Source organism: Pinus tabuliformis, chromosome X, assembly GCF_031772625.1.
Source record: "Pinus tabuliformis cultivar Carrire ecotype Pingquan chromosome X, CPIR1, whole genome shotgun sequence".
In the NCBI taxonomy this organism is placed as follows: Eukaryota; Viridiplantae; Streptophyta; class Pinopsida; order Pinales; family Pinaceae; genus Pinus; species Pinus tabuliformis.
Genome location: NC_142308.1, coordinates 769937876 through 769958747, shown reverse-complemented (window position 1 = coordinate 769958747; position 20872 = coordinate 769937876). Strand labels below are relative to the sequence as shown.

The window sequence follows — 20872 nt, the reverse complement described above, 5'->3', positions numbered from 1 at the left end:
TTTTTTTTTTGTATTTGGAGATTTTGTTTTTCCATATGTTACATATTTAAGAATGAATTGTCACTTTTAAAGAGGGCACACAAGGTTGCTAGTTGTCACAAACCATCGTGAGAGTAAAAATTAAATGTCATTTTCCTACTACATGGTTCTATCAACTAGGTGTTTCGAAAAATACAAGTGAAAGCCATCAAACTCCTTGCTGAAATCAAACTCTCTGGTGAACTTTTCGTAAATATAGGGATGCACAAATTCCTTAACTTGCCAGAACTCTATTAAAATGACATTTTTCACTACTAACTTCACATGAGATGTCATGAACTTTCTTTTGGATAAAACCTCGAATGTGTTTTTAATATCCCAATTCAACTCTCGGTGAAATTTTCATAGATATAGGGATGCACAAATTCCTTAACTTGCCAGAACTCTATTAAAATGACATTTTTCACTACTAAGTTCATATGAGATGTCAATTAAACTGTTTTATTATTATTATTTTAATTTTGTTTCATTATGCATACTAAATATTTTTTTCATATAAAACTAAATTTAAATGTTTACTCATTTACAAATACTACAACACATACCCCTTTTTCGGATTGATGTTTATGAGTAGTAGGCCAAAACTTGCGAAATGATTAAATTTATTTTCCAAAATTTTAGAGATGCCCATTTGAAAACCCTGGATATATTAGTGTTTGATATGAACAAGTTTCGAGCATACTGGTTGTTGAGGTACAGAGTTTTCTATAAATTGCTACCGAGCAAGGAAGAAGTCAAAAGAGGATTGGTACTAAAACCATGGCCGCAACTCAAGGACTTGTGTTCTTGTCCCCAAATAAGACACTGCAACTAACATATGAAGGTGAGTTTTATGAGGTACTCATAGCAAGAGCCCAGCTCTCCGCCATAGCAGACAAAGGGGGCATACCCTCATCTACAGATATTGTAAAGCAACTGTAGCCACATTTTGAATATTGCTACAAGGGCTTAGAGCATACTATATTGCAGGCTGTAAAGACTCCACATTCAAAACAAAATGGAAAGATAAGATGAGAAACATATTGGATCATAAAGCAATAGAGAGTATAGTGGAAGCATGGGATCGTTATAATTATCGTTGGTCCTCCTTAAGCCTTGCTAGGATTGGTGGCTTAGGCAAGAAGAGTGATTTTGTAGGTATCATTTTCATTTTGTTGCTCCTATGGGGCTTCTTAGATTCAGAATTTGAAGGGACCCAACATGGGAAAAGTGTTGTTTTGTGGCTTGGGCCTGTAACACATAGACTGTACTCATATTAGGCTATGCATTTATATACACCCTTTCGCTCTAGTTTTCCAACCATAAATCTCTCTGACAAAAGCACTGTCTTGACTGGAACCCTTCTTATGGTGACAATGACAAGAACTTCATGCAGAGACCCCACATTCTTTACATAATTCTCAATAATCAGTGGTAAGATGGAAATAAGGTCACTGTAGAAGAAACAAATTCCCGGTACACGTGAATTCACCCTGGCAAGCAATCCATTCAAACCTTCTATGCCGAGTTTTTTCTGTGCTAAAAATTTATACTTTTCTGCCTTCCATAGTTCCAAGAGAACATTATGGTCAGAGAAATTGTTGCAATTAGGAAGGGACACCAACCTCCCTGTGGTACCTTATTCAATACAAATGATAGATAAACGCCTTCAGAGATAGCAAAAAACATAGTGAAGGGTAGTATAAGCAAAATATTTTGTGTAAACGATGTCCCATGCACTATTTAACATAGATTATCCTTCTAATATTCTCACTAGTGAAGGAAACATGTTTTTCCAAGTCCCAAAAGTCAATAAAAACAACATATTATCAATGCAACAATGCAAAGGTTTCTATCTTCCTATATTTTACATAACAATTGAGCCTCAAGGGTTGGCACTTCCAAAGGAGCGTGATCAATTCTTCTTAAAATTCGCCACAACCAAAACAACACCATCAAGACCAGTAACAATATAAGTAAGAAAAATAAAATATCTAACCATATATATGCTATTATTCTCTGCTGGTAATCCATAAGTGCTGACGTTTCAAGAGCTGATGCAGATTCAAGTAGCAAGCTAGCCAATGTTGTCAATTTTCTATAAAACATTTGGTAAACAAACTTTGAATCTCAAATTCACCAAACAATGAGCAGGATTAAATAGCTCTAATTATCTCCATATAGCTCAGCTCACATATCCACTATCAAAACTGAAGTAAATTGAAAATGCTCTCAAAACTTTTACCTCTTCCAAAACATAATTTAAAAACACATTGTAACATCTTGTCCATCTTTTACCTATCTAATGATAACCTAAAAATCACAGAACTTTGGTAATCTTCTTCTACCATGCCAAGATTTCAAATCATGATTCATACGTATGGTCTATATAGACTCAAAGGTCATGCATGCTCATTAGTCTCCGCCCTAGATTGATGAGCAACATGTTCGCTAAATAAAAGCATAGATAATCTACCATAAATTTAAAAATGAATGCATATTTAAAACATGGTAAATGCTTAGAATTTTCATTATATATTGAATATCAGTACATTATGATATGAAATAAGGCAACATTTTTCATCCCTATGGTGGAAAATAAGCTCGGGGGAAGCAGCTAAGAGCCATTGACTGTTTTATGATTGAGAATGTTGTTGTAATCAATGCTTGAATGGCTACAATGGCTGCTAAAATGGCAACAATGAACATTGACTAATACATAGGCTGTGGTATTGCTTTGTAAAATGTAGAGCCTATGTCCCCTGTGTTGTTTATCAAATAAGTCGTTTGTCTCGTATATGTGATAAGCAGAGATGGGTAAACCAACACACAGAAAGAAAGCTGCAACAAACAACCCGAATTTCTCATTATGGTACTAAAACTTAAGGAGGATGAAGCATGTAGGTATGATGAAATACTAATAATTATGTCCTTGTCAGACATATAGCTTGGACCTGGATTGATTTCCTGTTGAAATGGCCCAAGTCTGCAAACATGGCATCGACACCTGGATCCAGTCAGAACAAAGCACTGATGTTAGTGTTTCTATTTGTATAGCTTTAACATAAATAATTGGGATAAAGTTCTGAATTTTCTTTGAGAAAATCATTGGTATGGATTTATCAATTTAGAAAATAGTTCCAAGTATACTATATGATAAAATGAGACACATATCATCATGCGAATAATCAATACCTGTTATACATAAGACTACACCTCCAAGCATCACCCATCCTTATTAGTGATATTCATGAAAGTAATAGTATATATAATATGGGTTGAATGCCTTGAATGCTCCAGGATAATATTTCACAATATTATACTGTCCTATCATGATGTTGGTCACGAACCAGGCAATCATTATGGGTGAGAACATGAAGCTAACTTTACTTGTACCAAGTACCTACACTCTAGATGAAACACCAATGTATTCAAAATGCTTCTCTGAGTATGATGATGGTGTCCGAGCTGTTTTAAATAGGTGAAATTCTGATAAGATGAATGGCACTGAGTGCTATGAATTAGATGAATGGCATTGTGTGCTATAAATTTCACCTGTTTAAAATAGCTCAAACACCATCATCATAGTCAGAGAAGCATTTTGAATATAATGGTGTTTCATCTAGAGTGTAGGTACTGGGTAAATAAGCAAAGAGAGTTTGGTTATGCTCTCAAAGATTATCCCAAAGAAGAACAAGGAAGTAGCCATGATATAGGTGTTCTGAATTCTACATATTGCAGGTTTGTTCAGGTGGATCCTAATATTTATATTCGTCGCTTGCTGGAGTGCGGAAATAGCAGAGCCCTAGCAGAGGGCAAGACGATTCATGGCCATATGGTTAAAACCGACTTTGAGCCAAGCATCTATTTGTGGAATTGTATGATTGACATGTATGTGAAGTGTGGGAGAATTAAGGATGCATGCCAAGCATTTGACACAATACCTAAACGAGATGCCTGTTCATGGACTACGGTTCTTACAGGTTATGCAAAATGTGGGTATGTGGAAAATGCACAGTCTCTGTTTGAAAAAATGCATGAACGTAGCATAGTTTCTTGGAACGCAATGATTGTGGCATATGCCCGATGTGGTGATCAGGTTGAAGCCATGGATTTATATGGCCAGATGCAATGGATGGCCATGAAACCTAATGAGTTCACCTTAGCCAGTGTTGTAAGTGCATGCATGGTGGATTTAGGATATGGGAGGAAAATTCATGGACCGATTGTTAAGCTTGGATTTGAGTCAAATGTATTTGTTGGGATTGCTCTTGTATATATGTATGTCAAATGTGGGAGAGTAGCTGGTGCACGCCAAATGTTTTATTTAATGCCAGTTCGAAATATTGTTTCTTGGACTGCCATGGTTGCAGGATATGCCCAAAATGGGCAAGTGGACGAGGCCACAAGGTTTTTTAATCAAATTCACCAGACCGATATGAAGCCAAATGAGTTGACATTTGTCAGTGTCGTCAATGCGTGTGTTATTCACATTGATTTGTAGTTTGGCATACAGGTCCATGCGTACATTATCAGAAGTGGATTCCAGTCCCAAGTTTCCGTGTGCAATGGTATTGTTACAATGTATGCCAAAACTCAAACCATAGAAAATGAACTATGTGTGCTTGATAAAATGCAGGAACGAGACTTAATCTCATGGAATGCAATTATTGCAGGATATGCACATAATGGCCATTATCAGGAGGCCTTCAAGCTTAGTTTCCAAATGAAACAGACAGGTGTGAAACTGAATCAATTCACTTATGCAAGCATTCTCAGTGTAAGTTACAGCTTACCTGCTTTTGAAGAAGGTAAACAACTTCACAGCCACATTATCCAGACTGGTTTTGACTCAAATATGTTCGTTGGAAGTGCTCTTGTAGACATGTATGCTAAATCTGGCAGCCTACAATATGCCCGTCAAGTGTTAGACAAAATGCCTCAACAAGATGTGATCTCCTGTAATGCAATGATTGAAAGGTATTTGCAGCATGGGCATAGTGAAGAGGCTCTAAAACTCTTTTGTCAAATGCAACACACTGGTTTGAAGCCAAATGAGACAACTTTTGCTAGCATTGTTAGTGTGTGTGCCAACTTAGCAGTTCTTGAGCATGGAAGACACATCCATGCCCACATTTTTTGTATGGGGTTTGAGTCACCCATGTCTGTGGTCAACGCCCTGGTTACTATGTATGCCAAATGTGGAGGCATAAAAGATGCACGGAAAGTTTTCAAGAAGATGATTGAGTGTGATGTTGTCTCATGGAATGCAATGATTGTTGGTCATGCTCAGCATGGGGATGGGGTGGAAACCTTGAGACTTTTTGAGCAAATGCTACTGACAAGCATTAGGCAAGATGCCATAACCTTCCTTGGTGTTCTCTCTGCTTGCAGCCATACAGGTCTAGTAGATCGAGGACATTACTACTGTCATTCCATGAGGCATGAACATAACATCACACCAAGAATGGATCATCATGCCTGCATGATTGACCTTCTTGGTCGTGTTGGTCATCTATACGAGGCAGAAGATTTCATCAATAAGATGCCATTTGAACCTGATGTCAGTATTTGGGTGGCACTGCTCAGTGCTTGCAGAGTTCACGGCAATATAGATATAGGAAAGTGTGTCACACAATTGCTTTTCGATTTGGAGCCACAAAATACTTTTGCATATGTGCTGCTTTCAAATATCTATTTTGCAGCTGGTAGGTGGGATGACGCAGCCAAGGTTAGAAAAATGATGAAGGACAAAGACGCAAAAAAGAAGCTAGGGTTCCGCTGGATTGAGGTCAAGAATAGAGTACAAGCATTCATGTCAGAAGATAGAACACACCCACAAATAGAAGAAGTTCATACAATGTTGAATACATTGGCCGGGAAAAATCAAGGAGGCAAGTTATGTACCGAACACAAACTTTGTCCTCCATGATATGGAGGATGAACATAAGGAACATGTCCTCTACCATCACAGTGAGAAGCTCGCCATTGCATTTGGGCTTATGAGCACACCTCCTGGGGCCCCTATGCGAATAATAAAGAACCTTCATGTATGTAGTGACTGTCACAATGCTGTCAAGTTTATTTCTAAGATTTTTGGACGTGAAATTGTAGTAAGGGACATTATACGTTTTCACCATTTTAGGATGGAACGTGCTCTTGTCAGGATTATTGGTAATACAAGATGAAGTTTGAGCACTATTTGGGAGTGGCTTGAATGATTCTCTATGTTATCCTCTATTGGTCTAGAAGTCGCCTCTTGTGACACGCGGAAATAAGGAGAAACATGTTGAGGATATGTCAGTTGTCTCGTAGCTTCTTCATGTGGAGCAGGCTCACCTCTGGTAAGTTTCATACAATATTTTGTATTGCTTTGATAGCATGAATGGATGCATTAAAAGTTTAGTATGTTAAGCTTGATTATTGACAAGACGGTTCTAATCTTGTTGCATGACACATAAGACACTTTCTTTTATAGTACTCATTTTTAACATTTTTTACTGTCTTTATAGCTGCACTAGTTTGGCAAATTGTAAAAATTTCCCTTTGGAGAAATGTTAGGAACATCACTTTCTAAAGAGAACAAAAGCATGGGTGAGAAGCAACATTACAAAACATATGTTTTTTCACAATTCTGCTTTTTATATGTTGAAGTGCTAATTCGGTCATTTATCATTATTGAGTTGCTTAGAAGGAGGGATGCAATCGATCTTTCTTGATCAGGAAACCAACTTGAACTTTTGAATGGAAGGGAACAAATGACATGTTGATTAATGTCAAACATTGAGGAATCCCAACTTTGGAATGGCACAACATTGTTTATGTAAGCCCCCATCATTGTAAGTCAGGTTTATACTAATTTTATATTATTTCAGAATAAAGTTTTAATTTAATTTAATTATAATTTTAAGCTAGTAAAACATCAAGTACCCTAGAATGTTTCCCACTGCTAGACGGTTTTTTGTTGAAATTGCTTTACAGACCCCAGAAATGCTTTGCAGCTAGGCCTTCCAATTGATATCATTTTTTTGCAATTACAGATGTCAAGTTTCTATTCTAGAGTGATGGAGATGCAGCGTTGCGTGTTGGTGGGAACAGAAAACAGATAGAAAATATCAAAAAATTGAAAATAAATATTGTGCACAGGAGCTCCACAATATTTCAGAACTGTGAATAATGGATAGCCTTGTGTGATAATGCCTCGCATGCATAAAAGGCAAAGAAATAAGTTATTTAACCTGAATTTTAAAACCCTCCAACTCATAATATAGAGGATCCTTTATTTTTTAAAAGCAGAGGAATATCAATGCATGTATGGTATCTGCAACTTTGAATAAAAGGCATGGTTTGACCACTGAAAAAAACCTTGTGTTCTTTAAAATATTATCCATACAGTTTTTGTCTCCATGGACAAAAATAGTGCTTTCAACAAGTCAGCCAACCAGCTACCCTTGCAAAGGACAGAGGAGGTTCAAACATATCCAGAAAGAGCCGATCTAATTTTCTCAACCAATCTCTCATGCAATCCAAATTGACATGATTTGCCAAGAAGACAAGGCTCCCAAGGAGTCAATCATGCAGCTTGTTGGACTTATTTATATACTAGATCTTTATTACACACCACCTTACATAAACTATTTTCCACAATGATAATTTGAAAGTTTTAAGTAGGGAGTCAAGATGGCTTTACAAATATGGCACTGTTTAGGCCTGACACCTGGTTAACTTAAAATATATACCCTTTAACGGGGAATATAAACGGCACACAGATAAGGCATGCAGCAGCAATGGTGGGTACAACAACTCCCTGATCAAAAGCCTTTTTAATACCCCCTGTCCTGGTGACGTGATGATAGATCAAGTATGCAGAAGCCGCTATGGAAATGACTATTCCAGCTTGGGTTCCTCTGCAAATCAACAACATCCCATAAACAACCATCCACATTTCCAAACACCAATTCAATCATTTGTTAAGGAAAACAACAACTTGCCTCAGGTTCATGGCTTGATAAGGAGCAATAATCACCAGTAACACAAATAAAAATGGCAGTTCCAATTCCCCTCTTCCCAACAAATTAAGTTTGTCAAACACTACAGTTCTGTCATGCAATTCAACTCAATATACTGTGCAGAAAAGAACGACCAAGTAAAATAGGATGGCATTTGAGTTCTTGTGACTCACCAGGAATGTAGTAAAATAGTCTAACAAGGAAGACCAAAAAGGCAGTCCACAAACCATAATCACCTCTGTAATAATGTAGACAAACAAATCCAAATGTGGGGTGAAGTTTAAACTCTCAGTTCACTTCACTGGAATTTGTCTAATTTTGCAACTGGGAAGAACCTGGTCACCCGATCTGAGAAATGACATCTCCAGGTGCCTCTAGGGCCAACAATGGAACAAGGAAAGATTTGTCGATGGATGTGTGCTTTGATAACATCAAAACCCTGCAACAACATAATTGAATCATTTTTTGCCTCAACAACTACTTGAGTCCCAAAAATAAAAGTTGAATTATGACTCAAAAAAGCCTAATGCCTTTTTTAAAGTACTGACCTTTGGAAACAGGCAAAAGCAAAAGCAAATAAAACTTGAGACATTTGTGTATAAAGATCTAAAGCTGAAATAAAAATTAAACTATGAACTCCAAGGGAGCCTTTGAGGTATTCCATTTTCTGAGAGGAATATATTGACAATTGGAAACAATCAGAAAGCAAAAGCTAAAAAGCTCAACGGATTGTTGTAGTAGAAAAATCTAGTAAATTGAGGTTGCCTATCCCAAATTAGTTAGCATTCTGAAGGAGCCCCTTGTCTCAACAGTAGGCTTGAGAGAGATTTTCCTTAACAAAGTTATCCTTAGCAGAGTTTTGAAGTTGAGAGAGATTGTCCTTAACAAAGTTATCCTTAGTAGAGTTTTGAGCTGATCTTTAGAGGGGGGGGATTGTATAGCTGGAAAACCAATCCGAGATGCTCTAAGAGAGATTGTCATTAACAAATTTATCCTTGGCAGAGTTTTATGCTGATCTTTAGAGAGGGGATTGTATAGCTGTAAAACCAATCCAGGATGCTCTAAGAAAGGCTTATCTAATCATTGTTTTACACAAATTCTGCACAAAAAGAAATATGACCGAGAAAGCAAACATACTTACTTAACCGATCAACCATTAAGTTAGTAGGAGACACCACTTCATTGACAATACCACTCTGTTATCCAGTAAGAAACACCACTACATTATAACTAAACTTTAAACTATATCCTATCTCAGTAAAAACTAATAATAAATATTTGTTTTTGAAAATTAAACATTACATAATTACATTGTTCAATAATTCAATAAGCTTTTTATATTGTAAAGTCCTACCTCAGTAAAAACTAATAATAATCCAATTACTATAAGAAAATAGATCCTTATATCATAAACAAATTATCTTTATACCAATTCAATATTTAACTTCACCATAATATTATATATAAACTTAATATATGTTCTTTCTCAATAAAGAAATAAAAAATTACTTGTTTTATATGGAAAATCATTTAGAATTGAAGTCACAGAGGCTTAGAAACAAAAATGGGATATTGCCTAAAACAGCCTGCATATCTTGACAATTATGAGTTATATAATCCATGGTATTATCTTGTTTTAAGAAGACAGAAGTCTCAGAAACAAAAATGGGATATTGCCTAAAACAGCCTGCATATCTCGACTTATTGCGAGTTGTATAATCCATGGTATTATCTTGTTTTAAGAAGACAGAAGGTGTACTGGAGCAACAATATCATATAATGGATTGAAAATAGAATGTGTTGCAATCAGATCGAATAATGGATTGAAAATATCAAAATTAGCAGAATGAAAGTAGATTCTGTATCCAGTAAAAAATTTGGCATCAAAATAGAAAGGATGCCAGATTAAGCGACATAAAAAAATGACAGAAAACAGATAGAAAATATCAAAAAATTGAAAATAAATATTGTGCACAGGAGCTCCACAATATTTCAGAACTGTGAATAATGGATAACTTTGTGTGATCATGCCTCACATGCATAAAAGGCAAAGAAATAAGTTATTTAACCTGAATTTTAAAACCCTCCAACTCAGTATACTCTCATACTATAGAGGATCCTTTATTTTTTAAATCAGAGGAATATCATTGCATGTATGGTATCTGCAACTTTGAATAAAAGGCATGGTTTGACCACTGAAAAGAACCTTGCGTTCTTTAAAATATTATTCATACAGTTTTTGTCTCCATGGACAAAAATAGTGCTTTCAACAAGTCAGCCAACCAGCTACCCTTGCAAAGGACAAAGGAGGTTCAAACATATCCAGAAAGAGCCGATCTAATTTTCTCAACCAATCTCTCATGCAATCCAAATTGACATGATTTGCAAAGAAGACAAAGCTCCCAAGGAGTCAATCATGCAGCTTGTTGGACTTATTTATATACTAGATCTTTATTACACACCACCTTGCATGTACTATTTTCCACAATAATAATTTGAAAATTTTAAGTAGGGAGTCAAGATGGCTTTACAAATATGGCATTGTTTAGGCCTGACACCTGGTTAAATTAAAATATATACCCTTTAACGGGGAATAGGAATGGCACACAGATAAGGCACGCAGCAGCAATGGTGGGTACAACAACTCCCTGATCAAAAGCCTTTTTAATACCCCCTGTCCTGGTGACGTGTTGATAGATCAAGTATGCAGAAGCCGCTATGGAAATGACCATTCCAGCTTGGGTTCCTTTGCAAATAAACAACATCCCATAAACTACCATCCACATTTCCAAACACCAATTCAATCATTTGTTAAGGAAAACAACAACTTGCATCAGGTTCATGGCTTGATAAGGAGCAATAATCACCAGTAACACAAATAAAAATGGCAGTTCCAATTCCCCTGTTCCCAACAAATTAAGTTTGTCAAACACTATAGTTCTATCATGCAATTCAACTCAATATACTGTGCAGGAAAGAACGACCAAGCAAGTAAAATAGGATGGCATTTGAGTTCTTGTGACTCACCAGGAATGTAGTAAAATAGTCTAACAAGGAAGACCAAAGAGGCAGTCCACAAACCATAATCACCTCTGTAATAATGTAGACAAACAAATCCAAATGTGGGGTGAAGTTTAAACTCTCAGTTCACTTAACTGGAATTTGTCCAATTTTGCAACTGGGAAGAACCTGGTCACCTGATCCAAGAAATGACATCTCCAGGTGCCTCTAGGGCCAACAGTGGAACGAGGAAAGATTTGTCGATGGCTGTGTACTTTGATAACATCAAAACCCTGCAACACCATAATTGAATCATTTTTTGCCTCAACAACTATTTGAGTCCCAAAAATAAAAGTTGAATTAGAGTACTGACCTTTGGAAACGGGCAAAAGCAAAAGCAAATAAAACGTGAGACATTTGTGTATAAAGATCTAAAGCTGAAATAAAAATTAAATTATGAACCCCAAGAGAGCCTTTGAGGTATTCCATTTTCTGAGAGGAATATATTGACAATTGGAAACAGCCAGAAAGCAAAAGCTAAAAAGCTCAACAGATTGTTGTAGTAGAAAAATCTAATAAATTGAGGTTGCCTATCCCAAATTAGTTAGCATTTTGAAGGAGCCCCTTGTCTCAATAGTAGGCTTGAGAGAGATTGTCCTTAACAAAGTTATCCTTAGCAGAGTTTTGAACTTGAGAGAGATTGTCCTTAACAAAGTTATCCTTAGAAGAGTTTTGAGTTGTTCTTTAGAGAAGGGGGGATTGTATAGCTGGAAAACCAATCCGAGATGCTCTAAGAGAGATTGTCATTAACAAATTTATCCTTGGCAGAGTTTTGAGCTGATCTTTAGAGAGGGGATTGTATAGCTGTAAAACCAATTCAGGATGTGGAGCAACAATATCATATAATGGATTGAAAATAGAATGTGTTGTAATCGGATCGAATAACGGATTCAAAATATCAAAATTATCAGAATGAAAGTAGAAATCGCTCACCGGCCCACCATAAAATCATTTTCTCTTTGAGTAGCAACCACATCTGTGGATTTATTGGTAAGAGGTATCATCCAATGTACCAAAATTACTAATGCAATCCAGCCCTTTTGCTTTTCCTGCATTCATCGAGAAATTTATAAAATCTCATAGAGTGAATGGAGATGAACATAGATCAGAGAGGAAAAGAACCCGATAGGTTTTCCTGTACAACTCCACAGCAGCTATATGTGATAGCAAAACATGGTGACCAACAATATATGGCTCAACAGTTGAGTTTCCAGCAGTACAATTTCCAAATGGTTGGGAACATCTTTAATGTGGGAAAACGCCGTCTCCTGCAGTGCCAAAAACATTGGGCTCATTGAAAGTGGACCAATATTTCACTCGATCACCAAACTCTCTGAAACACACATCTGCATAACCTTTAAAATCCTCCCTGCATAAGATCGAAGTAGATTAGAGAACTCTGCTTCTCTAACCATAAGGTTATTAATGCACCATAAATTGATGCTTTGACTTGTGTTTCAACCCACATGGGAAGAAAAACAAGAACAGGAGATGACATAAGATTTCTACACAATCTGTGGATTCAAGAAACATCCATAGGAATCTTACAGAGCTCGGGGCAGATCAAAGTGGTATAATGTCACATGTGGTTGAATGCCTGAGACATGCATTGTGAAATGATTAACAGTTTTAAGGATGATAGTCACAGGAATAAAAACAAAGTAGAGAGACAGGTTTGTCAATAAATACTACCATGGGACAAAAGCTCATTTATGAGGTTATTATACTACTCAACGTCTTTTGGGTTGATGGGTCCTTTGCCATCTGCATCAATATATGTGAAATAGTTATTTCCTACCATCATTGTCCATTGAGTGTTTACTAAATTCTCAGGATTAAACATGTGCTCAGAGCTCAAACAGAAATATACCAGGAATAAGCCTGGGCCATGAGATCGAAAATCTATAGGCATCTACTCCCATCGCAGATATTAGATCAATAACCTCCTTCAAAACCCACATGAAATTTTGCATCAGGTTGATACCCAAATCATCTAGGAGTTTAACTATTGATACATTAGTATGAAAACAACAATAATGGGGTTGGACATGCACATAAATCTTGAGGATGGCTTACAAGTAGCCACTGCATATAGGTTGTCCTAGTGACATTTATTGTTCTTAGATTTGCAGATAATAATACCTTGTAATGATGGTATTGATCAACAGCGACATCTCCATTACGTCCATCCACAGTAATTCCTGACAATACAGTTAAAACAAACAACAGCTCACTTCCAGCCTTGGCCTTGAAAGTCGCAAAGTAAAGTAAGGAACTGGGTAGAATGCAAATGAAGGGATGAATGAAGATATGTGATGAAACAGACCTTCCCTGTGAGTGAAAGTGTCAAAGATGCTTCGCTTCCGGCCATCTTCTGCTGTAGCTCCTTCATACTGCAGAAAACCAAATGTTATTTTGCAAAGAAACATGCTGGACAGTATTCCATATGGGCACAAACTGGAATTGAGTTTGCCATGGCAGAATTAGCACTACCGAGCAGTTTCGAAGTCCTGGAGACAAAAAGAGTTCAAAGGGCATGAGGAGGGGTTCGTAAGGAGAGAGGTGACCACCTAGAGAAACAGAGTGTGAATACTATGTTGCCTTGGGGAAGGTTATCTGGGGCTGCCTTGGGGAAGGTTATCTGGAGCTGGCTTGGTGCCAGTGGAAACCTCCCTGCCAGAGAGAAAATCTGACTTTTCCAGGCTGGACTACGGTTTTGGGCCCTGAGAAGTAATCTGTGAGAGTTTACTCTCAACAACTGGAACAGAAGGAGGAAGCTCGGGGGGAACTTGGACGTGATGGCCATTGCCAGTTCCATAGGTTGGGAGGTGTGGTCCTGTCCCAAATTCACTTCCTTGGAAAACTGCCAATCAATAAGCTTAAATCAATAAATGACAGTTGAAACATGTGGCAGCCAAAAATAAATACGTCCACACTATCTACTACCGGTCTTCTTTTATATCTTTGTGCTTAGCATTAGTTTACACAAAATGCAAGATTCGACTATCTCTTGTGCCAAAATGCCAGCAGCAAGGATCTTACATCCTTTGTTCTAATATATGTTCTGTCTTCTCCTATTGTGAGAACAAACTTATTCTAACTTGTGTTGCATTGTATTTACTGTAGCATCCTTTCCCCATTTGCAAGCTATCTGTGCATCTTTAAACTCTCCTACCAAAGCAAGATTGGTTTCTTGCTAACTGCTAGTTTGTTGGCTTCATCTATCTGAACCCCAATCAAGGGATAAAACAAATTGCAGTGTAACTTCTTTTTAATCAATGGATAGAACTTCTTTTCATGTTTTCAATCAAATCTTTTTGGAAGAAACTGTGTTGGGCGTGGGAAATGTTTGTTGTTTTGAGGGATGCTCTACCTATGAAGATAGCGTTGTTTGTTCCTGATGGTGGGCGGACTGTCCTCAGAAAATTTCCACACACAACACAATTTCTTTTAGAAGCATTTTATCCACAACATCAGTTCAAACTGTGGAAATTTTCATTCCCAAACTTCTTTTCATTTAAAAGATTCAAGGTTAAGATATATTTGCTCTTTGGTTTCCCACACAAACATAATTTCTTCTAAAAACATTTGATCGGCAACATGAGTTCAAACTGTGAAAACATTTTCATATAAAGATGAAAAGATTCAAGGTATATTTACTCTTTTGAGATTATGCACATTCATTCTTTTCCATCATAATTCAATGATGATATTACACAACGTGACATACCCATCTTTCACTGAAATGAAACATCTTCGATTGTTTATCTTGGTGCAATACTCAAGCATTTTACAGGGTTTCATATAGTGAATGATAAGGCTATGAGACTGCCCTTAACAAAATTAACACCAAGGTATCTTTCTGCACAGGATTTCCGAGAACAGTAGTCGAGACTGTCATTTCTCGTTTGTGAAAAACTGGACGCGGGTTCACATAGAAGACTGTGAGAAGACACTGAAAATGCCTTTGTTATTCTTTGAATTTGGAATCCCTAAAAGGGATGGAGGATACAGGGAGAGTTTCATGGAGGTTGTGTACGAGAGTGTGCTAAGGTCTTCAAGAATGGGCGGAGAAGCAGGAGGGAACCTGGTATGGCAGCTATTGTCTCCAGAGGACAAAGATCATATGGGAGATGGGTTTGAGATCGTGTTTTCTCAAGACCAGTCATATGAACGAGTCTTAGGCCTGATGGTCTATGCATTGTGAGGTTTAACAATAGGATGTTCTATGAGAAGGCAATCAGTGCTTGAAGAGATGGTACAGATTACAATAGGATTCAACTTGTTGTGCAGTATTTTCAATGTGTGACTGGCTTCACACAACCTGAGATAATAAAAGACTTGAAGAAGCTAGTGAAAACAGATTCTCCATTTGGTTGGCCTTCGGTGTTTCTGAGAATGGGGAGTGACCCTTTTAATGCAGTTATTGCTCATAGAAATTTTAAGCCCATTTGAATATGCGGCATAGTGCTCAGGAAGTCTATTAAATAAGGTCTCTGAGGATTTCACTAGAATTGGGCTTCTTTGATTTCACTGGAATTGGGCTTCTTTGCTTAGGTAAGGGCCTAGTCTGAATATCTGCCAACTAATCATAAAAGAGAGAGATATACCCGATGAGTGCATGGTCAAGATTCCAATTTAATTTGTAGAATTTATCCTGGTATTTATTCTTCTTCATTAATGGGGGTTGTAGAGTAGCCTGTTGAAATATTGTAATCATGTTTTGCTAATGGGTTTCAGTAAGAGCACAAAGTCCAGTGGGATGTGACTTGTAAGCCAAATGAAAAACTCTATTGTTCGATACCAGAATTAACAGTACGGATGAACACTTAAAGGTCACGGTACGGATGGTAGAGTGCTATTAGGCATGTTAATTTTAAGCATGCCTTTCTTTCATTTTTGGAAAATGTATCTTATAGTTCATCAACAAAGAATACATCAAGAATTATATATTATGGAGCTAATGCTTGAGATGACAGGTTACTCGTACCTACATAGACAAAGAGTAATAGTCTATCAGTTCTGACACCAATTGCAAGAAAATATTTGTCTGCATATTTCCTGAAAATGCTATTCTTGAATGAAATCTGGACAACCAATTATGAAACCTGATCTTAAAGTTGTGGGTTCTCCCAAACTAAATGTATTAGTTGCTGAGACTATCATTTCTCATTTGTGAGAAACTGGATGCGGGTTCACATCGAAGACTGAGAAGACACTGAAAATGCCTCTGTTTTTCTCTGAATTTTGAATCCCTAAAAGAGATGGAGGATAGAGGGAGAGTTTCATGGAGGTTGTGTATGACAGTGTGCTAAGGTCTTCATGAATGGGTGGAGTAGCAGAAGGGAGCCTGGTATGGAAGCTAGTGTATTCTTCAAGTTGTGGGTTCTCCCAAACTAAATGGATTAGTCACCCCATCAATGGTTGGGCAGGATTGAAATGGTAATGTTATTCAACCCATAATCAACAGAGACAATGTGACTGATAAAGTAAAGTAAAGGGAGTAAATGAACCATGTTCATAGTGCCAATACACTGGTCTGAGGGTAAGTGAGGTATTAAAATACCTATCCTCCAGCCAGGGTAACCTGTTCAGGTAGATTGATCCTCTTGGGAAGAAACCCCAAATTCAAAGAAAGAGCTCCATTGGGGAAACTGGGAAATCTCCGCTGTAGAAATGATACACAGCGAGAAAATGCAAATAACAGTATTCCTCAAAACGATAGGAATGAAACCCATAACCCTGTTTATTTATAGAATGAACTGTAAAGAGAGATATCAGCAATCTTATTCATTAACTGGAAATGAGTAAACCTGTGAAACACCGAGGAGATGTAACAGCATGACTACCCCATTTCTTCCAGACATAAATACATTTTTTTAAAAGACTAATACAATCGCTGAAAGGGCGAAAAGATGCTCCAGAACTTAATTAGGCATAGAACTGAATGAATATTATTACTATGCTGGGAGTGATCTTGAGGGACAGAAATAATTTCCGCATACCTCTTGGTCGCTGAAATGCAACAGTCATAACGAATACAGAGTATCATCAGCCTAAACCAAATTTGAATGTGTCAAACCGTTTAAATTACATTGCAGAAAATAAATAGTCATAGTAGATCTTATACAGAGAATTTGTAATTAAGGCAACAACCGTGCTGTCGGTTGTGAACCATTAAACTATATTCTGGGCCGAGGATCCTCAAACCAGAGATTAAGGCTAATTTTCTTCCAAACATTCATAGGGGTGAGGTGATAGCTTCAGGAAGCCCTAGGATACCGCAGGCAAGTTCCGGTTGTACAATAACTCATTTCACTATCAAACCCTCTGCTGGAAGAGGAATAACCAAACATGTTCCACAATAATAAAGCCTACATAGCTTCAAAGGAAATCGTAAGACAAGCCTTAGGCTGAGCTCGCCAACCTGAGTGAGAGAAGTTGTTCCTGCACTTCCGGAGTTCTTGATAGCCGATAACACCAACCCCACTTGGAGTTTGTTGGGGTTTGTTGCTGGCCTGCAAAAACAACCCATGAAAACAAGTAAAACCCTGGTTTCAAATTAAACATTATAACTCAGAAGGTAAGAGCTTCCAGGGTGAGATTACCCGAGTTCTGCCGTGATGAAATAACGGGGAAGAAACAATGTTCAGTGATACCAGGCCAGAGCCCTAGAAACAAGTTCTGTGGATCGTGTGGAGGATAGCTGAAGCAAGCAAGAACAGTTCTCATTCATATCATTGCTCTGTGAAATAACTTTGTTCGCTTCAGCTTCCCAGCGCATCCAAACCCCGCGACGGTTTCGATGACGTGAGCAACCATTTAACTACCTTCTCTTAATCGAACGACTAACAATACTATAATCGTCTAACACATGATCTGACGGCGCACAGGAATGACAGGTAGATTTTAGGGAAGTTTATTTCAGAGGGAAACGTCTTATGGCGTAATTATTGTGGAAACAAGTTCTGTGGATCCTGTGGAGGATAGCTGAAGCAAGCAAGAACAGTTCTCATTCATATCATTGCTCTGTGAAATAACTTTGTTCGCTTCAGCTTCCCAGCGCATCCAAACCCCGCGACGGTTTCGATGACGTGAGCAACCATTTAACTACCTTCTCTTAATCGAACGACTAACAATACTATAATCGTCTAACACATGATCTGACGGCGCACAGGAATGACAGGTAGATTTTAGGGAAGTTTATTTCAGAGGGAAACGCCTTACGGCGTAATTATTGTTTATATTTATATATATATATATATATATATATATGGGAATTTAAAAATTTATAAGAAAAACAATTAGTTTTTAAGGATATAATCCATTACAAATTTGGTTAGAAGTATAAATAAGTTATATTTAAATTTATTTTCAAAAATCATAAAAATTATTTAATTTAAATTTTCTTAGGTTAAAAATATAAATAAATTATATTTATATTTATTTTCAAAATCATAAGTCCACAGGTCTTGGATAGACAGTAATATGCTGCAATATTTTTGAACTCCTTAATCTAAAGTCACCCGTTCAATTCCCAACTTAATCAGAGTAATATATTGGACACTATGAAGATGTAATCCTGCCAAACTTTAAAAAAAATCATAATTTTTTTTTTTAATTATAATAATAATTGTTATTTCTCGATCTAGAAAGAAATGATAAGATAAGAAAACTTTATTTAAATATAAATATAAAAATACATTTATTATTAAAACTATATATTCACATAAATTTTTAATGCGTTATGCATTTTATTTCAAGTAATTTTTTTAAAATATTGAAACATCATTTGGTTACCATAATACACCATTTACATATTATTAGATATTTTATTTTAACATTTAATTTTTTTGTTTTTATACAAGGAGCTCGATAAATGTGGCACATGAATTATGAAATGGAGTAGTCTAACAAGGCAGAGGAATTGCCCGGTTTCCGTCACCGCTCGAAAAAACGTCCAGCTCCGGCCAACGACAATTCCTCCGCCCTCAGCCACCTTTCGCAAGCTCCGCCACCCTCCGCCACCGTTCCACCCTCCTTAATGGAGTAGTCTAACAAGGCGGAGGAATTGCCCGGTTTCCGTCACCGCCCGGAAAAACGTCCAGCGCCGACCACCGGCAATTCCTCCGCCCTCAGCCACCTTTCGCGAGCTCCGCCACTGTTCCACCCACCACCGTGGAACATTAATTCGTCTGACAGAATTTTGAGCGCGGGTATGGCAATTCAAATTTTCCCCAAACCAATTCCCATTTCGCTCATTTGCATTCGAATTTTCCCCACGGGCTCTGCAGCTCCCCTAACCAATTCGACTCACCAGCTCCCGCGCTCTGCAGCTCACCACTGAGGTGACAGACAGGCAGCAAACCAAGGCGAACATCATCAGCCAGACAGGCTGGTTCATTTTTCCACTCAGCAATTCCTCCACCTTGTTAGACTACTCCATTCATTTAGCAACGCCCAATTCCCGATTTGCCGAGAATTTTGGGTTTTGACACAGCAAATTTCAATCGATTATATACAGTGCCGCCATTAAAGTTGCAAATTGACCTTCAGAGCTTTTTGGAATAGCGGTGACATCTCGAATTGAATCATAGTGAGATCAATTGACCAATCATGTCGGATCCTAAGTACGCTTATCCATACCCAGCGCAAGGTACGTTTGGCGTTTCTAAAACTCAAATTTCTTTGAAATTCACAGTATTTTGAAGTCTGAATTGCCTTTTAATGGATTCGATGAGGAGACCATGTTTAATATGTTGTTGCAGGTTACCCTCAGGGTTATTACCAGCAACCCCGCCCATCGTTGCCCCACCGGTGTACTCTCAGGCGCCTCCGAGGAGGAATGCAGGGTTTCTAGAGGGATGGTATGTTGTTTTTTCCAGAGCTTTTGGTTGTTGTTTTTGTTGACGTCTAGGTATTATGTAAGGGTTTGATAGGAATTCTGAAGTTTTTGATATGAATTGTAAGGGTTTTTTATTTGAATGGGGGTTTAATAGGAATTATTGTCAGGTATTGTTAGGGTTTTGATATGAGTTTTTATTGTGCAGCGTGGCTACTCTCTGTTGTTGTTGTCTTCTGGATGAGTGTTGTTGCGATCCGTCTATTATCTTCATGAATTAATCGGCCGTTGAAACCTCTCCATGTGTACATATTTAAAAATAATCCCGCTGGTGTTAACAGAAATTGATTACAAGGAAAATCATGGTGTTGTATATTAACATATATGGATTTAGTCCATCCTGCTTCACTGAACATTTCATGGAATTCAATATAGGTTTCATGGTCTGTTATATTTCTTCTGATTATTGTCCATCTTACTTCACTGAACATTTCATGGAATTCAATATAGGTTTCATGGTCTGTTATATTTCTTCTGATTATTTTCCATGTTTACACTTCATATAGATTTTGTTGGAACTTTGGCATTTATACAGATAAATTAAGTGTTGTTTATGCATTCATTTTTAACGAGGCAAGAGTTCAAAGCTTCTAAACCTGACAGCATATGTAAAGAAGAGACTTATAAAATACTACATCATTCAAGCAATGAATTATGAACTGGAGAATAGCTAAAGGCCAATAAATCGTCCAACTAGCAGCATCCATATCAATTTAAAGACTGGATACAACATGGATAGAGAATTTTGAGCTGGTACGAGCTTTTTTGCATTAATCCTGAGAAGATTTCCCTTACCACCAACACCTGCCATGCACAGAGTTTGAATATATTTTCAAATTCAATTTATAGTTCAAACATTATTACCATGTCGTATCAAATTTGA

The 20872-nt window shown here is 37.3% G+C and overlaps 2 protein-coding genes and 1 pseudogene across 6 annotated transcripts in view; 1 reads left to right on the top strand and 2 right to left on the bottom strand.

Moving 5' to 3' along the window:
* Nucleotides 1–3628: 3628 nt before the first annotated feature.
* On the top strand, nt 3629–6196 carry LOC149142135 (putative pentatricopeptide repeat-containing protein At3g13770, mitochondrial pseudogene; annotated as a pseudogene).
* Nucleotides 6197–7308: 1112 nt separating this feature from the next.
* Nucleotides 7309–20872, bottom strand: part of LOC149142131 (uncharacterized) — a 59990-nt gene continuing 46426 nt past the window's right edge. For 3 of the 5 annotated variants that reach the window (XM_089450656.1, XM_089450657.1, XM_089450658.1), the window contains 5 exons: nt 10608–10775; nt 8371–8466; nt 8201–8265; nt 8010–8079; nt 7310–7925 (listed from right to left, as the gene is read on the bottom strand). In XM_089450656.1, coding sequence (XP_089306782.1) covers nt 7745–7925; nt 8010–8079; nt 8201–8265; nt 8371–8466; nt 10608–10775 — 580 coding nt within the window. In that variant the 3' untranslated portion in view covers nt 7310–7744. Of the gene's footprint in view, nt 7926–8009; nt 8080–8200; nt 8266–8370; nt 8467–10607; nt 10776–20872 lie in introns of all 5 variants that reach the window. The other 2 variants (XM_089450654.1, XM_089450655.1) reach the window with 2 other exon arrangements.
* Nucleotides 10769–17997, bottom strand: LOC149142134 (uncharacterized). Its single transcript, XM_089450659.1, has 8 exons — nt 17696–17997; nt 17515–17605; nt 17093–17143; nt 13414–13480; nt 13230–13288; nt 11225–11320; nt 11055–11119; nt 10769–10929 (listed from the first exon to the last, which is right to left on the bottom strand). Exons 1-8 carry the CDS (start codon nt 17817–17819, stop codon nt 10832–10834), a joined length of 651 nt encoding a protein of 216 aa, XP_089306785.1. The 5' UTR covers nt 17820–17997; the 3' UTR covers nt 10769–10831.

Bases quoted from the DNA above. Each gene is read 5' to 3' on its own strand.
- LOC149142134 (XM_089450659.1), bottom strand. From the start codon at position 17,819: ATGAGAACTGTTCTTGCTTGCTTCAGCTATCCTCCACACGATCCACAG. The intron at 13,481-17,092 runs GTATGCGGAAAT...GGTTTTCTGCAG, and splicing joins TGCATTTCAGCGACCAAGAG to TATGAAGGAGCTACAGCAGA. The intron at 10,930-11,054 runs GTGAGTCACAAG...TGTTGGGAACAG, and splicing joins ACTATTTTACTACATTCCTG to GGGAATTGGAACTGCCATTT.